The sequence below is a fragment of the Harmonia axyridis genome, chromosome 3 (genome assembly GCF_914767665.1).
Source record: "Harmonia axyridis chromosome 3, icHarAxyr1.1, whole genome shotgun sequence".
Lineage (NCBI taxonomy): Eukaryota > Metazoa > Arthropoda > Insecta > Coleoptera > Coccinellidae > Harmonia > Harmonia axyridis.
In genome coordinates, this window is record NC_059503.1 from 22,357,945 (window position 1) to 22,381,489 (window position 23,545).

General features: G+C 33.6%; 1 protein-coding gene across 2 annotated transcripts; it reads left to right on the forward strand.

The window, feature by feature from the left end:
• The first annotated feature begins 495 nt into the window (after positions 1-495).
• LOC123675639 (bumetanide-sensitive sodium-(potassium)-chloride cotransporter) lies at positions 496-23,430 on the forward strand. 2 transcript variants are annotated; one of them, XM_045611077.1, is made up of 19 exons: positions 496-673; positions 1,339-1,401; positions 2,844-3,109; positions 6,380-6,494; positions 11,969-12,125; positions 12,265-12,360; positions 15,067-15,320; positions 16,487-16,601; positions 16,707-16,846; positions 16,916-17,110; positions 17,505-17,736; positions 18,751-18,872; positions 18,931-19,066; positions 19,472-19,683; positions 19,732-19,973; positions 21,667-21,806; positions 21,863-22,111; positions 22,162-22,425; positions 22,524-23,430. In XM_045611077.1, the coding sequence occupies exons 2-19, from the start codon at positions 1,348-1,350 to the stop codon at positions 22,766-22,768; spliced, it is 3,234 nt and encodes a 1,077-aa protein (XP_045467033.1). In that variant the 5' UTR covers positions 496-673; positions 1,339-1,347; the 3' UTR covers positions 22,769-23,430. The 2 variants fall into 2 exon arrangements, with proteins under 2 accessions (XP_045467033.1, XP_045467034.1); XM_045611078.1 differs by lacking the exon at positions 1,339-1,401 and having other exon boundaries at positions 497-673; positions 22,524-23,429.
• The last annotated feature ends 115 nt before the right edge of the window (positions 23,431-23,545 follow it).

The following is a 23,545-nucleotide window of genomic DNA, read 5'->3' on the forward strand; positions in this document are numbered from 1 at the left end:
CAGCACAAAAATACAATACTCAACATATTGGTCCAAATTGGGAAGGAATTGGATTAGGGAGGATGAGGGGAATTTTTTATTCCTTGCAAAATAGGATCTAAAATGAGGAGTAGATAGAACCTATTCTTCCGACCGAAACAGATTTTTTTGTTTTCTTCTTTTCTGAAAGGCCTGGATGAACAGCATTCACCACTAGGCTACGGCCAACGAATCATGTTGCACCCTGTATAATAGAGAATAAAAGATAGAATAAACCACACTATCAAAGCGATAATTCAATTTTACTCCTTTTGAATTCGCGACAACTTCCAACACTTCCGCCTTCGGTATGCTACGCCCTTGGAATTCGTAGCCGGCATTCAATAAGGTGCATACTCGATGTTCAGGACATGATTTCATTCATGAACGGCCGTGCGAACTTTTCCGTAGAACGAATTTTCATTTTAGTTTGTATTGCACCGTAGGCACACGCGCGAGATTCGCGAGCAAGCTCAACAGAGTATCTTTTGCCGGTTTTTCTCTCGGATATTTCATCTTCTCCTCTGTTATGATTTGAACCGGCACGCTTGAATCTGTACGCCAATCAATATTTGGCGATGTTTTGAAATGAAGTGTCTGTGAATGCTCCATAGAAGTTTGTTGATATACTAGTCCACGTGTTTTGAATTTATCAGTAAGTTTTTCCGTTTTACTCTCTCTATATAATTTCACGATTTATGTTTTTTTGATGGAACCAATTTTATGAATAATGGTTTATTTATATTTTCAAATGTCCTTATTGTATTGAAAATATAATTTTTGTTTATTTCGTTGGAAATTTAATTAATTGGTTCATTTCTAAAGAAGGCAATGAAGGCATTAAATTAATCAAAGAGGTCTTTCCCTTTCTTGTCGACTGGTAGTTTAGAAATCGGTTTTTTTTTTCATAATAAGATTATTTTAATGAGCGTAATCAATGAAGAAAATATAACCGTTGAGTAGATACCTACCTACTCAAATTTCATTAGTTGCTATAAAACTATTCATCTCTTCTCAATAAACCCATTTGTTAACAATAAAATATTTATAATGGATGGTGGAAAAAGCAATTTGAAAATTCTTGAGATTTCAATATTTTTGTAATTCGGTTAAAAACCCACAATGATTATTCCAGTCCATAAAAACAATACCTCAACTTTTATTGTTGTAAGAAATAATCACATAATAATAATTTATGCTGTGGAATTTGAAACAGTGATTTTACGTTGCGAACTCAGAATTGAGTTTTCAAAAATTCATAACTTTGGATCTATTAGTTTTAGAAAAATGATATTTCAAATTTGAATCTTTGATTTTCAGCCTATAAATATGGATAGGGTTATGGAGCTTGGGGGATCAACTGAATCTGGTACCAAATATCATGTTAGTAGCTTTTTTATTTCAATACTGAAAGATTTTTTCGTTCTTTTTTTTTAATTGAACGTATACGTAGGTATATCAACACTGATACGGAAATTTTTTTCTTGATCACTCGCTCAAACTTGAATAATGATAATTTGGTTATTTTTGTGCTGGAATATAATCACAAAACATCATCATAATTAAATATAAATATGTATATACAGGGTGCTTGGTAAACATGCGGCAAAAATCCAAGAAGTTATTCCATGGAATATTTTAAGGATATTTTTATTCTTTGATTATTTTTGAATAAGCGCTTTGTTGCGAATATGGAAAATCATATCAGAAAAAGTGCTGCACGATGACCCAAAAGTGCTTCAATTTTGCGAACCGTGACTGCAAAATTTTAACTATTTTTGTAGTGAATTTAAACATTTTTTTTTGAAGCGTGTAGCTGTGGTAGTAATAGGTAATGAGTAACTGATCCTAGATAGCGGTCTATTTAAAATGAAACTCTCGTTGGAAAATCCTTCATATTAAAAACTAAGGCACCTTGAAAAAATTGAGTAGGTACGCCTTTGTACTCTAAGTAAAAATATCTATAAATATTAATTGAATGATAGGTTTGCGGCTTGAAGACTGGGCAAATCAAACAATTCCTTATAGAAATGTCGACGTTCCCAATTTGGATCTTTTTCATGACTGAAACATGTCTCTTTCAGATCCAAATTGGGAATGAAACCTATTATTCAATTATTTCTATCCAAGGACACGAAAAAGACAATATGGCATCTATAAATATCCAATTTGACTACAGCCGACTCTCATCAACTCGAAATCTTCGATAACTCGAATTATTTTCAATCCTCTTGAAAAAACCTGTCTAAGTCGAAAAAATAACCATGCAGAACTAGAAATCATTTTACGGTTATATTTTACCATTTTTAGCCTCTATGAGTCGAAGACTCACAAAAATTATCCCTATAACTCCAAGTGAGTAGTTAATTTGAAACCTAGCCAAACCAAGTCGAACTCTCGGTCGGACTATATGTATCTCACAGAGAAATCTTGGCCCCGTGGTGTTTCTACTTAACGAGAGTCCACTGTATTTCAATATAATTCGCAATTGCCGAAATTTAGTCGATGCTTGAAAATGGAAAAATCACCCTGTAGCGCAAAAACCAGCAAACGCAAGAATGTTTGAGGTATCCTTGGTTTCAGCATGGTGATGCAAAAACTGCATCGCGGGGGACACCCTGTACAGTTCTCACGGACTAGGATAGATAGATACCTGACTGTTAACATACACTTAGAAAGTACCTATCATGTAGGAAGTAAATTTAAGATTCAAAATAAAAAAAAAATTATGTAGGGAATTCCATTTATTTAGTATAATTTTAACGTTCATAAATTCGATCAAATATGAAATTTGTCACTGATGAAAACTTGTCATATGATTTCAGAACATGTCAGTGCCAAACATCGATAAAGAAAACGAGGCTAAAGAGAATGATGTAGAGCTGTCCTATTTGCAACCAGACTCTGAAAAGAGAACTCGATTTCAAGTGAATCGAGTAAGGAATGAAAGCCACAATAGGGAAAATGGTACGGACGTTAGGATAGAAGTAAATGGAGAACAAGCAAACTCAGATAATGAAGAAAATGACGACGATATACATTCAGTCAGCGACAGGACTAGGCTGAATTCGGAATATGCTAAAAGTTTCAGGTAGGAATCGAAAAATCATTTATTTAGGTTTACAAGAAACTGATAGGGATAAATTTAAAACTTGCGGAAGCAACTATTGTGCGATAAGATCTGTTATTAAAAAATATTCTCAAAATCAATGGTTCAACTGGAAATTTGATTATGTTCTAGGGAATGAAGTTAGTCACCTGTTTACTACCATATATTCATATCATTCGAAAAATATTACTCATTATACTAATAATCTTCATTAATTAAACTCATGTGTATTGTAGATATATGATCCGAATGAAGCTTCTTATATTTTTGAGTGCTTCGTTCAAGAAACGGGATGAAACCTTAGTCATTATTAATTTTCTGTAATTTTTTTTTTGTGTCCTTCAAAATTAAGAATGAGCGTTCCACAGAAGGACCATTACATTTCAGGATACATTCCACCTGATGTGAGCGATACTGCAATGGAGAAATGATTCTGGTTTCCCTTGCTGAAATGTCTTTCATTAAGGGGCGTTCCCCATCTTTCCAGTTTTTCTGGGATTGTCTTGATCCTTGTGCAGTTGTTAAGCTGTCGACCTCACACAACCTTTGATAGACCTCTGATGTATTTATTTAGTTTTTGAAATATTTTTTAGGCTTTCATTTGTCCATAAGCAAGTTTTTCGATGTTCAGCAGACCTGTGTCTCCTTTATTTCTCGGCATAAATGTCCTGCTGCATTTTGGGTTGTTTTCGTTTGCTTTTGTCATCAAAGTGTTCACTTTGGGTTGCAGGTTTTCGATATCTATTTTGCTACATGAAACTATACTCAAGATTGAGTACTAAGCTGAGAGTACAACAATTCTTCAATCCGAATACCATACTTCCACACATACTTCACAAAATTTTCCACCAGTTTCACAATAATTTCCAGGTATTTCTTATAGCCTGTTTAGTTTTAAATCATCCATGTGTAGCAGAGGATTGAGGGTGTTTCTTCGAGATCACATCGGAGAAATCCAGCGTCATATTACAATCTACGACCTAGAAACATCTAAGATGCTTACCGCAGTAGTAAGCGAATGTCAAGTGCAAACCGACGACACACCAACTAAAAAGTCTTGAAAGCTTTCAGCATTATATTAAGCACCATATTATTCAAAAGTGCAATATGCTTTTTATTTGAAAAAAAAAATAATATTTCGTTCGATTTGGCTATATTTATTAGTATATTTTAGAAAAATAGAACAGACCACCTTCAAAAAATTAATGAACTTCGGACGAATTTTTTTTTTTGATTCTTCATGAACTTCTAATAGGATGAAGTTGTTTAATTCACAGTTTTCGTTTGGCTAATAAGAAATTCATTTATCCATTCATTGGAATATATACCACCAATTTGGCAAAATTCAATTTCTTTATAATTTATTTTCTTTTTCTCTACAAATATTATCTGAGCGAAATTTCAAAAATACATAATTCAATAACACTCATCTAGAATAAATTTACACCTTGTACAGGTCGAATTTGAGTATGGTAATTTTGTTGAATTGAAATTAATATTCAAACTTTGATAACCCAATAGATACCAAAATTTTCGATAAGAGAACGTTGCGGTTTAGTTTTCATACTTAGGTACCAGTGGCGTAGAGAGAATTGAAACCCCTGAAACAGAATGAATTTTGGTGCCCCCTCCTCAATCACTGCAATGTATTGCTGATTGACCATTTTAACGCTATTGACACAGTTTTAACACTAAATTAACCTATATCGAATTTTCAAAACTTTTTTCAATGGAAAACGCTATATTTTTTCAATCCATTTTTTCTCCAATTTTTTCAAATATTTATAAATTCCAACTATTTTTTGAGCCATTTTACAATTCACCACTTGGAAAAATTTGGATAATTTGGATAGACTAAGCCAAATTTATCAACGATGGCCTATTCAATATTCAATAGAAAAAACTGCAAATATTTATACATAGTCATGCATTATGTGCTTTTTCAACATTCGATGTACTGCATTCTTGCATAAATTGATTTCATGTGCTGCACATCCAATAGATTAATTCTTATTGGTTTAGAAATAATTCAATACACTAATTTCATTCTCATCATCATCAACTACCCTTCTATTGTATTCGTTTGTTACTCTAACATTCAAAACTTAAAAAATTTGAAACCAATCTTACAAATTTTGTTTTCATTCCTAGTATAATTGAAAGTGCTCAGGCTCAAGAATATTTTTCCTCCTAGATAATGTCATATTCCGAATTTTCAGATTTCAAATAGGATCCATTCTCCAGAAACGTCTAAAAGACATTCGAATCCATGGTTTAGGTACAGAAAACACATCAATTATGTATTAGAATCTGATAATTCTGTTACAAAACCCTTTTTATACTCATTATATGCACGTGTTAGAATTGAAAGCCTCCAACAATGAAAATCCAATGAAGAATTGATCACAATAAAAATAGAAACAATTTAATTGTAACACTAATAGGATTTACTTGCACTGATAGCTTTGATGCTAATTGAATTGAATTGCTGTCAAGAATACAGTTCGTGCTGTATTATCATGTGTTAATTTTTAAAAATGTTTTTTTTAAGATTAGGAATCTGTGATTTTATTTCTTCAATTAAACTTCTTTATTACATAATGGTCGATAGATCAAGAAATATAATTCTTCCCCATATAATTGAATAAAATGCATTTTAGAGAATATTTAAGGAAAGGTTTTGAATTATAGATTTATACACAGCATTGGATATATCCTGATGGAGTAGGTAACATTCCATTAATTAAATAAAGATAGTAAAATGCTGTCATTTGAAAAATTTCCTTTCCAACATCGTTTTGAGGAATGAGTGGTAGAAGACGGCATGTTTCAAACGATTCGGTCTAGATTATCTGATTTTTGAGTATTTTGTAGGAGAGGAGAGTTATGTATCCTCTAATTCTTTTTATTTTGAAACATTTTCAGGGTAACGTTATTATCATAATTCGATCATGTTGATCATTCATATTCGTTGTTGATCATATTCTAGGTTACGATGAAATAGCAAATTGGAAATTGAAAAATGGTAGATGATTCGCCATAAACCCAAAATAAAAATATTCATTCTCAAAAACAAACACATCATAAAAAATTGAACATCAAATTGAAATAAACTGATTTAGTATGAGCTCGAAAACATTTGTTTTCACCCTTGAGTCTCGCATGTAACATACAAAGACCTTCAATTACCTTCTTCCTCACATGCGACAACACTCCACCACATTTTTCACTAAATTTCTATAAAAATTCTAGACACATGACAAGAGAAGCCCTCCCAAGAATGGAAAATTACAGAAATATTATGTCTCTTCAAGCTGCAAATAGACCAACACTTGAGGAGCTTCATAATGCAACTTTGACGAATAAGGCAAGTAAAGACTTTACTCTTTCCAAAATCATTTCTTTCTCATAGTTCTTTATTGCTTCCGAAGTAGAAGCATTGTAATCACTTTTAGGATTAACACAAATTTTAGTATCCGATTTCAAAATTTCCGGTAGAAAGTACTAGATCATTTTTTTAAACTACCAGTGTGATGCATTGAAAAAGTTCTGGAGGAAAAATCGGGCACTGTTCCAGAAGAAATGTCACCCTGTAGATTTCCAATTGAAATTGGCTCTTCACGTAATGTAACTTCTGAATTGAAATATATATGCCAAATTTCAGTTGAATATCTTGTGAAATGAAGATTGTATGAGAAAAAAAGTTTAAAAACAATCAAACTATAACACCCTGTAACTCGAAAACAAAGCGTTTGTGGACCCATGTTTACAGATAGAAAATTATCTTATCCAATTCAGGAACATCGAGAAGCCAAATTTTTCACTCTGACGGATCTAAAGCTCAAGGGCGCAACTGGCGCATGAATGAGCGAACGCTGAAAAGCTCCTAACTCGGCTTTCTGTATAATAGTCGGCTTGGCTGAATTCGGAAAGCAACAATTATACGTTCAATAGGTTTTATTAGGCAATCAATTCACCCATAAATAAACAGAGGAAACAATCCAGTGGACATATCGCTAAACAATGCACTATTATCTGCTCAAACTGCCCGTTCCATTTCAGATGCGTATCCGTCAAAATCGAAGTACTTATTCGGAAAAATAGCATGAAATTATTTATTGAAGGTAAATTGCTGAGTATTCAGTTCCGTTCGAAATTAACACTAAAATCGCAATAATTATTAATTTCATCTCGGTTTTTCTATATCTTTTCAACTCTGTTGAATAATTATATCATTTAATATACTTTTTTGTCTAAAATTTCTATTTTTTTCCATCTCTCCAAACTAGCAGTACGTGGATTCAAATTTGAGTTTGTATAATATGAGTAAGTTTTTTAAAAGATGCCGATTGGATTGACTAAAACTAAAAAAATAAAATCAAATGTATTCCTCTCTCGAACACACTGCTCAAGTATAATTTCTTTATTAGGTACTCTTCGTGTAAAAACTTTCATCCATTATTCATGGTATTCAAAGATGAAATAGTAAAACTCGAAGTAGATTATGGAGCGTGATCCAGATTTAAGTTTAATAACTTTGGCGTTATTTTTCATGAAAAAAGTTAATGCACACATATATCCTAACAAGCTTCATTTTCGAGATACAAATTTGACAATAAAATTTCTAGGATTATTCCTTGTTTTAATTTTAAGGTATTGAAGTCTAGATAACGCAACTAATGTTTCGAGTTAGGTAAGTGTCTCCTGCCAAAATTATCCAATGACGTATAGGTGTGCGATGATCCTTTTCCTATTGAGAATCTACGCCTACGCCACTGCCTTTTTTTTTCGAGAAAATTATTCCATTTATGAAATAAGCTGAGTTTTACTAAGAAAAAGATCACTCGAATTTTTTTCATAGAATGTACCGTTTTCGAGATAATCGAGTACAAAGCAAACACTATCCACAAAATAAATTCTTCAAATTTCTCCATATAGGTTTTCTACCTCGACTCTTTTCTGTAAATAAATAAATAAATAGATAGCCATGAATAGTTAGTTAAACTTAATGTTGACATTTCCATAAAATTAATATTAATTAAATGCCATTGAAAGCGTTATAATGAACTACGCCAATTTTTTTACTTTAATCCATCACTACCTACTGGAAAAAATGAAGAATTTATTTTTGTAGATTTTTGTGGATAGTGTTTGCTGTGTATATATTCAATAAAAACAATTAAGAGCCTTTTTTTTCAGTAAAACTCTGTTGATTTCAGAAATGGAATAATTTTCTCGAAAAAATACAGTGGTGCAGATTTTCAATCGGGAAAGGTTCATGTCATCCCCGTATCTAAGCCACAATACAATTTTGGCAGGAGATTATTATCTCATTCAAAACACCACATCATCCAGACTTCAAAACCTAAAATTTAGAACAATGAAAGTAATAATCCTAGTAAAACTTCAACACCCTGCATCTCAAAAACGGAGCATGTTAGGATATATGTTTATATGAACTTTTTTTCATAGAAAAAGTTGTTCTATCCTACGTCAATGTTATTGAACTAAAATCTTGACCACCCTGTAGATTGAATAGGTACAAACGAAAATGAGAGATCGTCGGGTAATTTAACAAAAAGTCCTATAAATTTGGGTTCGACAACGTCCTATTTTGGAGATACAGGGTGTTGAAATTTAATTTTTTTCAATTTTTTTTCTCATTGCATCTGCACTTCACAAGATATTCAAATTAAATTGGCATATCTATTCCAATTTAAAGTTCACATAACGTGATATGATAATTTTGTTTGCAAATTTACATGGTGATATTTATTTAGAACAATGCCCTTTTTTTCCGAAGAACTTTTTTTTGTGCTAGACTACTGTGATTTGAAAAAATAGTGGAAAAAATACATTATAGACTACATTTCAGTGTATTAAAATTATGACCGAAACATAGTGTATAATACTCAACAACAAACCAAAAAGATATAATGATAAAAAACGAAGAAGAGAATCCGTGTATACAAGAGTGATGGGTACTTCAACTAAACCTAACCGTGAACTTCAAATATTTCATACGGAAAATCATTATGATAAGGACGATTATTTCATTGCCTTTCCAATCAACCTTCCTGGATTTATTTCGCCTCAAGATGATTGATAAGTGATTGTGCAAGCATGATCACATTATGTGCATATGAAGTGAATTAATTAATTTACTTTGTATCTAATTTTTATTTCTTTATTGACTTTGTTCGCTAATGCATAAATGATATTACTTAATTAGGTACATTCATGAAAAAAAATAGTTGAAATTGGCTAACTGGCTTTCTGATAACTACATTCGATCATTTCTTTTTCTACACCTACCAATAATGAATTCACAAGAATGCATTAATGAAGTTATTTATGGTTTTATGGATATCAATAACGGTTTCAAATTAAAATGATTCATTACTTTTACTTTCGCATTTTAATAATTTAGTGTTAATTGCAGCATTTATTGCTGGATATACAAGTCATATTCTAAATTTTTCAATTGTAACTCTCAATAGATCCTTGTAACTTTCAGTGTAATAAATAAAACCTAGAAATGTTAAAAAAAAAATTATAAATTTTTTATCACATACCAACATATGTAAAATTTGTGTCGAATGAATTGAGCATTCATAGACTTTCTCATTTAATAATTGAGGGGTTGTTTTCTGTATAAACTTTGGTTTGAAATTGCTCGAGGATCCAATCCATAAATTTCGAAACATAATTGAATAAAAACCTTCGTTTCTGAAAACATAACACATACGATATGGATTACGTAATTTTTACCGGTTCAAATCCTTCAATATAATATTCGTATAAAGTATCATAAGAGAGATTGACTGGCAAAATTTTCGAATGATATGAAAGAGAATTGCCTTGACAATTTCGCTAATGATGTTTATTGACGAAATCACTATCGTCCAAGCGAATGATTCTGTAGAAACAAAAAATATCATGATCGAAATTGACAAAATCCGACAAAAATGAAAACTAGAATGATATTCGACAAGATTATTTCACGGGATCGAATAAAAACACCTGGCTCATTTAACAACAAAGAAATTTTGTTTTATTGAAATGGAATAACTGATTTGTCAAAATTTTGCCGTTAAAAAACCACTAGAAAATTTTTCTGTAAAATTTTAGGCGGCAAATAATTCATCGAATTTGAGGGATAAGTTCAATCTGCTAGCAGTAAATTTAATGTGCGGGACATCAAAAATTAAAAATTCAACTCAAGTTAAAAAATAAAATTGAATTTACATTCTTGCGTGGACAGGGCAGTAATAAACTCAACCGCGAAATAAATGATTCGTACTTGGAAATTTAAAGTTTCTAGGTCTTTCTGTTCGAGTGTTATCGTGTTTACGGCCGGACGGAGAGAAGTGAATTTGAGGACAGGACGTCATCGTTGAACCGTATCTGTTCAGGGAGCAAGCACTAAATTTTTTTTTTGTGAATTGAGATATTCGGTGATAAGGCAGAAAAATAATAAAACATCAAGTAGAATTTGCATGATGCATTTCAATACAAGCTATCATTGTGTATTAGTCAAATCGAATATCCAAAACTCGTTGGAATGGGTCTAGCTAGGATGATTTTCTACGTAATTATACACCTTCCTACATGTTCCGTGATCTGTTTTAATTACCTTCCTGACCAGACTTTATTGATGAGTTAACCTTAATTATGAGACCTGAGCGCTACTAGATTAAAATTTGACCCACCTTACATCACTTGAATTCATTCATAGTTCGACGAAAAAATTATCTACATATACGATGGTCATAATTTTCAACGAAGGATTTATGGATTTGATGATTGGACAGTATGTTTATCTCCCATATCCATTTCGTGCATTGCGTTAAAACAATGTAGCTGTTATGGAAAATGATAAAGTTTATTCTGCTTTGAAGGTTTTTCATTTACTCGATAACCATATACCAATATTTCATACATAAAAGGAAATAATTGATGTATAGTACAATTCTCCATAATAACAATCGAAATTGAAATTTATTTCCAGATTAGTATGTACTTTATCTCGCTTATTTAATCTAATTCTGACAAAAATAAATAACTCTATAGAACTCAATGAAAAATTACATATATCCTTAGAAGACTACCCATTATTCAAATAATAAATATTGGAAATTTGAAAAATGTAGCCGTAAAATAAAAGTTTTCAATAATAAACAGCAGTATTGGAGTAAACTGCTAAAGCTTAGAACACAACATAGAAAAAATCTTTCTTCAATAACTTATATCATATGTTTATGTTTTTCATCCCGGTACAAAAATCGATTGCTGTACGCTATACTGCATCGATCCTTTAGATCAAAAATACAATTATGAATTTTCAAAGCGAAAAAACATAAACAAATTTGAAAAATTCATCTCCCAAAAACTCAACAACAAAAATTTGAAATTGAAAATATGTATTGCTGTATTTTATACAGCTTTCAAAAATTCCAATTCGAATCGAAATGAAATAAATGTTTCATTTATCTAAATGCAATTTCTCATCTGTGAAATGTTAATTTCGATATGAAAGTCTCATTTTCATTTCGGAACGAATAATCCAAGTTTCGAGTCCCGTAACTAAACATTCTTCGAAGATTTTTTTCGTTGATGTATTTTTTTTACATTAAAAAAATATAATAGATGATTATAAACCATAGTATAATATATGCAGGGTTTTTTCCCTTGATCATCTAAACTACGTTGGCCTCTCAAATGTTTATTTTCATTATAATAATACACAAATACTAATAACAATCAATAAACATTTATAACAATCGATGAATTATAAAAGGAACATTAACGAGTATCTATCTCAATAAATCAAATTTGCAGAATCAAACTCTTGGAACTTTGAACGGAAAACATTCCCTCGGTGAAGGACAGATTAAATTTGGATGGATAAAAGGAGTTTTGGTACGATGTCTCTTGAATATATGGGGTGTGATGCTATTTTTACGATTGACGTGGGTGGTAGCACAGGCAGGAGTGGGTGAGTAATTTTTTTTCATCTTGGTATAATATAAGAAATCTATTTTATTGTCATCGTAATGTATTGACCTCATCCCAATATCCATTCCGAATTATTTGCTCGAATCAAATATGTACTGAACTCTAATCATCATTTCCAGGAGAATCCATGTTATTGATTTTGACAGCAACGGCAGTGACATCTATTACTGCCGTCTCTATGTCGGCCATCAGTACTAATGGCGTTATAAAAGGAGGTAAGATTAAGGCATCGCAATAAAAAAGATATGAATAGCAGTTCGCTGTTCGGTATTCTGGTGCTTTCCTTCATTTGGCGAACTCATTCGATAATTTTTATTTTGGCTCTGCGAGAAATAATCCGTAACACAACTTCAAAATACTCAAAGTACCTACTGCTTTAAATAGGGTAAATGCAATGGTTCTCGACCAGTTAACAGAAACATCGATTTCGAGCACGATTTTTTCACACATAAACTTATCAAATTTTAATGGTGTTGGTGTTCATCGATTCTTTGTCGAGTTTTAAACCTTCGGTTCTCGACCACGCCGCAGAGTTCTCGACCATTTTTGTGTTAGTTTTCGACCACTAATAATAGTGGCCGCTCCACTTAAAAATTTTATAAAAAACTTTAGAGCGAGATGAGTGATTAGTTCTTACTTTCGGACCGTACCATCGACATCACTACCTATCACTCAGATGGGTTTCAGATGAGGTAATCAAGTAAGAAACACTCGGAACGTAAAAAAAAATTATTTTGCAAAAGTTTCCACTTTCTATAAATATTTCAAAATAGCAACTCATACAACATTATTTGGTTATTTTGCTCTTAATATCTATTTAGAAACTAATGAGTAAATAAAATATAAAACACCGACCACTAGTGGTCGAGAATTAAGTACAATCAAATTGGTTCTCGACCACTTTGGTCGAGAAATAAAAGATACAAATTTTCCAATACCAGTTCGCGACCGCCGAATATTGAACAAAAAAATATACATTTATTTGCTTTTTGATACACTCGAAAATATATCTTATAGTTTATATGGAACAAAATATACACACATAATTCATTTAAAATAAGAAATAATTACTATTTTCTGGTCATATATCACAAAGCACTTTTCTAAGAGAGGACGAGAAAGAACCCTCTTCTATGATAGACGATTATAAACTAATTTTTAGCGCGAAAACTTTGACCTATACCACTACTAGGCAAACTATCTTGGAAGGGTAGAATGGCCGAGAACACGTACCGCGAAAATATTGTGCACTACATGATATATTTTTATTATTATTTTATCTCAAATCACGGAATGGTCGAGAACCAGTGCCGGTCGGCTAACCAGTGCATTTACCCTAGATATAATAAATCTCCCCTAATGTTCACTATAATCTTTGTTTTTTTTCTTAATATTATGCATATTTGTTCAATAAATGAGGTATCTTTAAAACTGGATTTTCCAATAAGAGATTTCATTGTAAATAACCTTCTATCTGGGCAGCTGCCATCTTATGATATTCGAAAAGTTAAATCTCAGAGAAAAGAGAAGATATTTTCTTTCTTCTGAGGGTGAAGCTAACTCCATTACTGAAAATGGATATACCTACGCTTCAACAAAACTTTGAAATTGTTCTCTACAAAATTGTGAACATTTTTCAGTCATAGTTTGCAAAACTAAAGCACTTTTGGGTCGTCGTGAAGGACATTCTCGGCGTGCAATAGTGAAATTGGTGGAAAAATTGAAATTGTGAGGACAAGTTAGTGATGTGAAGAATCGAAATCGAGTACGTGGCTCAAGAAAACTGAGAATATTACTGCTGTATCTTGTAGTATTGAGGAAAACCCAGATTTGTCGATTTTTGGAATAGGCATTCCACAAGCAACATTACACCATATTTGAATAAATGATTAGGACTTAATTCTTTTGGAATTCAGTTAAAACAAGAACTCAAGCCGGTCGATCACCAGCAACGTTGCTGATTGGGTCCTTGAAATGCATCAAAATGATCAGGATTCTCATCAAAAAATTATCTCCGAAAATGGGCTTCTAATGAGGCCCATTTTTATCTCGGAAGCTATTGTCGCATTTATGGATCGGACAATCGAAGAATGATTATTTAAAACCATCCTCAACTTGTCACTGGTACGGTTTTTGGCTGGTGGTGTAATTGGACTGCTGAAATTGGAATATATTGATGTGGACAAGATTTATTTCCAACAAGACTAAACTACGTGCCACATAACTTCGCAAGAAAAGTTTTCTGGCCGTGTTATTTCTTGAAGAGATGATCATAATTAGTCACCAAGATCAAGTGATTAAAGATTTCTGAGGCTACGTTAATGAACAGAATTGTTGTATTTGAGGTCTGGAAAATTCAAGAATAATTGTTGAAAAGCCTCTCCATCCTCGACGTGTCACCGTTTGATGCGGTTTTTGGACTGGTGGTGTGACTGGATCTTACTCATTAGAAAATTAGGCTAGTGCCACTGTTAGGATGAACAACAGTTGGAGGAAAACAACAAACAAACGAAGTCAACAACAGCCAGCCGCTCATTTGTGGATTTGCTATAGCTGTCTACTTGTTGAAGTTGGTTGTTGCCCGGAAACCAATTGGGTCTGCTTACGACAAACACAAATGTGCAGATGGCTTCTGTTATTAACGTTATTTATTGTTCTCCTCCAAGTGTTGTTCATTTTTACACTCTTTCACCGTACTGATTAGCCCTTTTCCTTGAGGGATGACCGATGTCCTTTTTATTTGTGTTTTGAATAGTCCCTTCGATATCCTTTCGATTTAATTTCACATTTATCGAAGTTGCAAAATATCTATTATTAGAACGTAGATATTACAAATTGAAAAATTAAAAATGTTTATTGTTCGTGGTCTCTAAATTCATTGAAAGTTGATTTAACAGATAAAACAGTTGAAACATTTTCAGGTGGAACGTATTACATGATTTCGAGGAGTTTAGGACCTGAATTCGGAGGATCAATCGGCCTGATCTTTTCTCTGGCCAACGCAGTTGCCTGTGCCATGTATGTCGTCGGTTTCTGCGAGTCCCTCAACGATCTCCTTGCACAGTTTCACTTGTCCATAGTAGACGGGGGCATTCAAGATGTTCGAATTATCGGATGCATAACGGTAGTCATCTTGACGATCATCGTTGTCGTTGGAATGGAGTGGGAGGCAAAGGTGAATAGATTTTTTTTCAATAGTTAAACTAAAAGTGAGTAAATCATAGACCTGCATACGAGACCAGTAGCTGTCGTTAAATTAAAATTCATTTTTTTTTTAACTTTTACATATAGTTAATTCAGGAATTATTGACATATAAGTAGGCCTTGAATGTCCAGTTGTGGCTTCAATGCTGGTTACAAAAAAAAAATTATTCTATGATACTATTTTATTCCATGATACCTACTTATAGCTTGTAACTATTAATTTTATGATATGTGATGTTAATGGAGTGTTGCCTTTGGTTGTTTGAAATCCAGGTGCTCTCTGGGCAGTCCAATTCATGATACTTTGGAGGTGTAATTGTATTGCACAGGATTTCCTCCACTAGTAATTCCAGGCTGAAATACACGAGAATAGGAAAATATCGGTTTACCTGAAAAACACGATTAATGCTAGAGGAAATATCTGCTGAATCTGACTCGCGTTTAACTTGAGTTCAGCAAATCAAAATAATACTGAATGAGCCATAACAAACTTAATTTTTTAATTTTCCACAGCCGCCCGGGATGTCAATATTTCCTGAATCAATTATAAATAGGTATTTCAATATCACAAGTGTTTATATATGTGAGATCTTACTATGTTTTCAATTAATTCATCCTGTGATAGTAACTCAAGAAGAAAAGAGTTATTTCGCAGCCTTTATATGAGAATAACTATAATAATATGATATACCTTGCGCATTCGCCATTTTGTTTCTACGATACACAGCATTGTCAAAAATAACAATTACGCAAATATCAATGGATCCATGAATCAATATGGATATGCTATGCTATGCTATAGAATATTCCCTTCATATTGTGGGGAATCTATCAATTTCCTGGAAAAATTCTTATATCAATCTGTAGCGCAAAAACCATGTATTGTATTGACATTGAGCGGTTAAAATTAGTTTCCTTAAAATAAGAAGTCTTCATAGTTCAGACCATGCACGATGATTCTACACTGTTGTAGACCATTGAAATTAAGAAACTATCAATAAGTAGGTATCGTTTCTATGGAATAAAATACTTGATAACCATAAATTAAGGTGCAACTCCCATAATTTTTCCCTGTAATCATAGTATTATCTATATTTTCATTTCTGTTATGGATTGAATTCCAGTATAATTTTTCAGGCTCAAGTCGGACTTCTGGTTATTCTACTCGTAGCAATCTTAGATTTTTTCATTGGAAGTTTTCTGGGGCCTCAAAATGAACTTTCAAAGGCTAAAGGATTCGTTGGCTATAATGGTGAGTAACGCTTTCAACATCAAAGTACTTACACGTACCTACATGAATATCTACGTGTGAAAAAAACAGTGAAGTGTGATTTATCATCAATCAGTTCTCTTTCAGTTGACGTTCTTAGAGAAAATTTTCCATCCGACTACCGATACTCTGAAGGCGTGAAACATGACTTCTTCAGTGTTTTTTCTGTCTTCTTCCCAGCTGCCACAGGCATACTTGCTGGTGCCAACATTTCTGGAGACCTAAAAGTGGGTTATATCGAATAATATAATGATACAACTGAATAATAATTAATTAATTGACTTTTGTGTTTTTAGGATCCTCAATCATCTATACCTAAAGGCACCTTATTATCAATAGCTATTACTTCAGTAACCTACATCTTAATGGCTTTCGTAGCTGGATTCACCGTACTTAGAGATGCTACAGGAAACGTTGAAGATTATATTAATGGTAGTAAACCTATTTGTGTGCCAGGAGAATGTAAATATGGACTTCACAACAGTTTTCAGGTAATAAAAATTCACATGGTTCTAAATTACTGAATAACTTCTAGATCACTCACAAAATCAAGTTTAGATCTTACACTTTTTGAAATTGGAAATTAGATTCCAGAGTAAGCTCTCAATAGTACCTAAGCCTAGAGGTATACCTAGTACACAATACTTGCCAATAAATCTATTAAGCACATAAATTGGCGAGAAATTAAATATCTTTCATGTCCCACCCTGAATTCCCATACCAAAGTTCATTCAAATCTGATCAGTAGAACTCAAGTTATTAAGGAATCTTTAGAAGCGTCTAACGAACGTATTAACAACGATGTTTATGATCTTTATAAACTAATACCAAACAACATATCCGAAAAATTGTCATTCAGTTGATGATAGAAGTGTTTCTTTTAAGGTTGTGGAATTAGTATCTTGGATTGGACCAATAATCTATGCTGGGTGTTTCGCAGCCACTCTCTCCTCTGCTCTGGCCTCACTGGTATCAGCTCCCAAAGTTTTTCAAGCCCTTTGTAAGGATAAACTCTATCCTAAAATTGAATGGTTCGGTAAAGGGTACGGTCAGAATGGTGAACCTATAAGAGGTTATGTACTAACATTTATAATCGCAGTTGGTTTTATTTTGATAGGTGAGTAAGTCTTCAATCTTTTATAATTTCTCTAGGTCTAGAAATTTTCTTAATCCCGAGCCAGGTCCATACTATCAAATGCTTTTGAGTTATCGTAAATCGAGCGATAGAGTTGAAGATATAGGGTGTCTCCTTTAAAAGTGTCTACCCTCAATAACTCAACAACGAATCACCATTTGTGAAAACACTCAGACAGGTCGATTTTTGATGCCAGATGGACATGATCTGGGATACAAAGATTGTTTCTACTAGCAACCCCCTGGAGAGGGTTGCAACCCCATCAGGAATTTGAATAGGGAAAGTAGTTAGTTTTGTGAGAAAATGTATGATTGGATTCGAATTTGTATGAGCCTGAAGTTTGTGTTCTAAGAAGTGAATATTCACAAAGTTACAGGGTGTTTTTTATGAAATTATGGTACCGATAAAACTAAATGAAACAGAGATGTTCCAAGTGCTTCAATAGCAGTGAGATGGTGATTTCAAAGACTTGTGAAAACGATGAATCTTTCATCCCTTAATGATATGCGCAGTCTTCTTCAAGATTTAGGTCTTTTGGTCAGCTTACCTCTGCCTCCTGATGCCTTGTCAATATTCTTTGGACTGCAGATAGGCTTATATTCATCATTTTAGCAACAGATCTCTGGCTCAGCCCAATTTCAATGAAGTGCCACTATCCTCGCGCAATCTTCAATTTTAGAACTCATTTTATGGAATTCTGACTTTGAGAGAGTGAAAAACAGATTTTTCAATGACCAATGTTGAAAGCAACTCATAAACAATGAATTTATCGTGAAGAATTATTCTGAAATGATTTCTCTTATCAAGTTTTTAGCCCATATATCTACATTTTCCGCATATTTAGTTGATTATCTAATGAAAAATAGATGGAGAACAAAATATGTTTGATTCAATTTGAACACGTGAACCTTTTTTTTGCTCGCCAATGTGCTATTTTCTTGCTTGTAATTCATTTCATCATTGGAAATCTACATATTTTTGGTTTATTGGTTTCAGGAGAACTCAATCTCATAGCACCCCTCATCTCCAACTTCTTCTTAGCGGCCTACACGCTCATCAATTTTTCTACTTTCCACGCATCTTTGGCCAAACCTATTGGATGGAGACCCACCTTCCGAGTATGAAGATCTTCGATGCGATGATAATAATAAATGGCTGAAATTCAGATTGTTTCAGTACTACAACATGTGGTTGAGCCTTCTTGGAGCAATCTTATGCGTCATGGTCATGTTTCTGATATCCTGGTGGACAGCTCTGCTCACTTTAACGGCAGTGCTGGCATTGTACCTTGTTGTATCCTACAGGAAACCAGGTAATTTGAAAAGGATTCTATTTTGTGGAATTCTAACTACTCTCATCACTTCATGCATTTAATTCATTTGAGTGTATGTAGTAGGTAGGTGCTTTTTCATATTGTCACAACACTAAGCAGAAAGAAAAAAGCCAATACATAAGTAAAGAGAAAAACTTGCATTAGGTGTGGTAGGTATTCACCATCACCATTTCATTAACCATAAAAATAATTTGGATTGCTTATCCAATTTTTTTACTGCTTGATGAAATTAAAGTTTTGAAACGAACAGAAAAATAACATTGTTTAGCTCAAGATGAAAAACATCTTATTAGCGTCAATTTTTTATTCAATTTGGATTCAATCAGCTTGGTAAACTTTGAAGTCATAGCCACCTCAAACTTTGTAATGATTATCCCCTTACAGATGTCAATTGGGGCTCTACAACGCAAGCACAAATGTATAAAACAGCGTTGCAAGCAGTGCAGCAACTCAATGCTGTGGAGGAACACGTTAAGAATTACAGGCCACAAATTCTTGTGCTATCAGGTATGCCTAGCTCTAGACCAGCCTTAGTGGATTTCGCACATTTGTTGACTAAAAATTTGTCGATGTTGGTGTGTGGACATATAACAGAGGTGAGAAATATTTGACGAAATACCATGTTTTTCATTGATTGCTTTCAGGAACCTCTACATCAAAGACTAAGGAATATTTTACACTACAAAGCCCACAGTTGGCTAAAGGCACATAAGTTGAAATCCTTTTACCTCCAAGTAGACGGTATGAACTTTGAACAAGGAAGTACTGCACTTTTGAAAGCAAGTGGCATTGGAAAATTAAGACCTAATATTCTGCTGATGGGACATAAGACAGATTGGCAGTCATGTGGCAGGGCACAGCTGCAACAATACTTCGAAGTGCTACAGTAAGTTGAAAAGAATATTATTTGTGTAAGACAGGAGTCCATCATTTTTGTAAATACACTGCTCAACAATTGATAGGGATCACTTACTTGATCTAAATTTATTTCTGAAATATTCGCTCCAAGATTATAAATTTAGTCAGATACCAGAGTATTTTCCGTTGATAATATGGTTCACTTGAGAAAAGAATGAAAAAATGGAAATTTGGAGAGAAAAAAAGACTTTATTAGGAACACTCAAAATTCTGTGTTTGAATAACATAAAAATTTTATGATGAAACCACAAGAAGGCTGAAGTTTCGGTTAAGCTAGTACCTAGTTGGTCCCCCACGAGCTCGTCTCAAGCATTCTACCCTACGAGGCATACTTTCGATCAAACGATTTATAAAATTTTGGGGCAAATTCGTCCAAATATCCCGTAAAGCTTTAGAAAGGTCCTCTAGGTTATTGATCGGTTGTTCTTAGGTTGACAATTGTCTAAACATCTCAGACCAGGCATGTTCGATGCAATTCATGTCTGGAGAACGAGCTGGCCAGTCCATCCTATCAATAGCATGAGTTTCTAGCGCTTCATTAACCAGACGACTACGGTGTGGACGGGCATTATCGTCAATTAAAATGAAATTCTCGCCCACGGCAGCCGCAAACGGAACAATTATGGGTTCAATAATCATATCGTGATATATCTGGCTGGTCATGGTGGTGTTCTGCAGAACAACCAACTCTGTGCGTTGGTTCAAACAAATGCCTCCCCAAACACATATAGAACCTCCGCCAAAAGCTGTTGTGGGTGCCATAAACTGTTCTGCATACCTTCGACCTCTTTCCCTCCAAGCAAGAATACGTCCATCGGAGTTGACCAAACGAAATCTAGACTCATCCGTAAATAAACATCGGCTCCAATCTTCAAGTGTCCAATTGCGGTGCTCCTCAGCCCATTGCCGTCGATGAACCCGGTGTTCCCTATTCAAACGGGGATGTTGTACCCTCCTACGTGCTCTCAAACCACGAACATGTAGTCGTCGTCTTACAGTCTGGTTCGAAATTAGAACTCCTATTGCAACTCTCAGTGATCTATTGAGCCGCGACGCCGGGTAAGTGGGATTTCTCCTAGCATTGAGGATCAAAAGACGATCTTGGGCAGCTGTTGTACTGCGCTGCCGACCTCCCCCATGAACATAAGCTACTGAGTCGTTTTGGATGAACCTATTCCAAGCCCGACTTACGACACTTTGCGAAACATTCAACCGCCGGGACACTTATCGATGGGACAAACCTTCCTGTATCCACCGTATGATTTGGTCCAGTTGCACAGGAGCCAAACGTCTTCTCGGCATGACTGATAAGCTGATATTGTTCTCATTTCTTCAATTATTGTCACCTTATGTGTTTGAACGAGAGAAAAAAACAGATTTAATAACAAATACCACATTGCTTTTCACTCCACCTGTAACAGCCTACAGATAATAATCGATTTTGTGAACAAGAGCCGATGAAGTGAGGAAGACTTTGATATAATCAACTCAAAACGTCTTACTTTTTCCTTAGAGAACATATAATGTACAGATATTCACGAGATAACTTGAAAAAAATACAAATGAAGAGAAGTTCATAAGTGATCCCTAGCAATTGTTGATCAGTGTATTTGAATTTCAATTTTTTTGTTAACAATGATCTAACACTATTATTCTTTCAGTACTGCTTTTGATCTTCATTATGGAGTTGGAATACTGAGACTTCAACAAGGATTAGAAATTAGTCGAAACGTTTCTGACGAAACCAATCAAAGCACTGAATCCCTTTCTAGGAATCGATCGTATAGTCAATTATCGCAAGGTCTGATATACCAGTAATAATCATTGTCAAAATTTTACTCGAAATAACACTTTCAGCTAGCAGCTTCAGTGACGTATCAGTTCCTGTTACCCCTATATCGAAAAGGAATCAAGTGAATACGGATCCTACGGCGAATGAAGAATTTTCAAAGAAAAAAATGAACAAGTCTATTGCTGGTTCTATCAGTGAAACTTTAGGAGAAGAAACTGAACAACAAAGATCGAAAATAAGTAGGATATTTCAATTCAGAAAAAGACAAAGACGTGGAGGAACTATAGATGTATGGTGGTTGTATGACGATGGAGGTACTTAATTAAAATAATAACAACTACATAAATACATTTCCTCTTTCTAGGATTAACTCTTCTGCTCCCTTACATTCTAAGTACGAGGCAAAATTGGAATCATTGTAAGCTGAGAGTTTTTGCTCTGGCCAATAAACGTGACGAGCTTGAACTTGAGCACAGAAATATGGCAAGTTTGTTGGCAAAATTTAGAATAGATTATTCCGATCTTCTAGTGGTACCAGATATAACCAACAAACCGTCTGACAAGACTCAAAGATACTTTGAATCGTTGATTTTTGACATCAAGAAGAATTCAGATGAGCAAGATAGATGTAAGTTCATGGTTATTTTATTATATGAATCCGAGCCGAATTGAATCTTGATGATATGTTCGAAGATTGAAATTTAATAAACTTATTCATTTATGTAGGTGAAATATCGGAAGCTGAATTACTGGCAGTCAAAGATAAAACTCAGCGTCAGATGCGTTTGAGAGAATTACTCTTGGAACACTCTTCTGAAGCGAATTTGGTTGTGATGACTCTTCCAATACCGAGGAAAAATATTGTGTCAGCTCCTTTATACTTAGCTTGGATAGAAATGCTGACGAAAGATATGCCCCCAATTTTATTAGTTCGAGGCAATCAAACTTCTGTATTAACGTTTTATTCTTAAGAAAAAAGCTTTATACTTCTTATAGTTGACTACTTAAACTACAAACTATACCATAAAATGAGGTTTCCTCATTATCAAGTACAAGCCACCATTAGAAATATTTGAAGCATTTTACAGTTATACTTTCACATACGGTTACTTATTTATTTAAACTTAACTACTTTATGTATTCTAAATCAGTTTTATTTTTTGATACTTCTTTTATTTATCAGCCTAGCATAATTACATTATTAATTACATAAATCGTGTTCAGCAACACGTATGTATAATTTATGTGTGAAGTTACAATAAGCGTTGATCGAAAAATTACCTCTACTCTTTCTCTTCATTGATGAACCTAATATTCAAAATTAGTTACTGCTCAATAGTCGCAATAAAAATTCTCCCTTCAATGCTCAAGGGGAATAACTTGTTTGCTTTTAGACTTCATTGACTCATTTGAACTAGTGTAAAATGTTGTGATCTCTGTCAGATCCATTTCAATCTTATCAATTTTTCTTTCTTTAGTAGGTACGATCAGAAAAATTCATTTCAACCGATTACATACCTATATTTGAAAAATATTCGACTACGCCTATGAATAAAGCATATAATAAAACTGTTATTACCCTCGACTCACTGTATTGCCTACAATTGCAGCTCAGATACTACCATAATTTTTGAATAGACTACCTAATTATCAATCAACGCTATATCAAGTAATTTTGATTTTTAATATTTTATTAGAATTTAAACCTGAATGTTAAATTTTGTATAAATGATTTCTTACATATATTG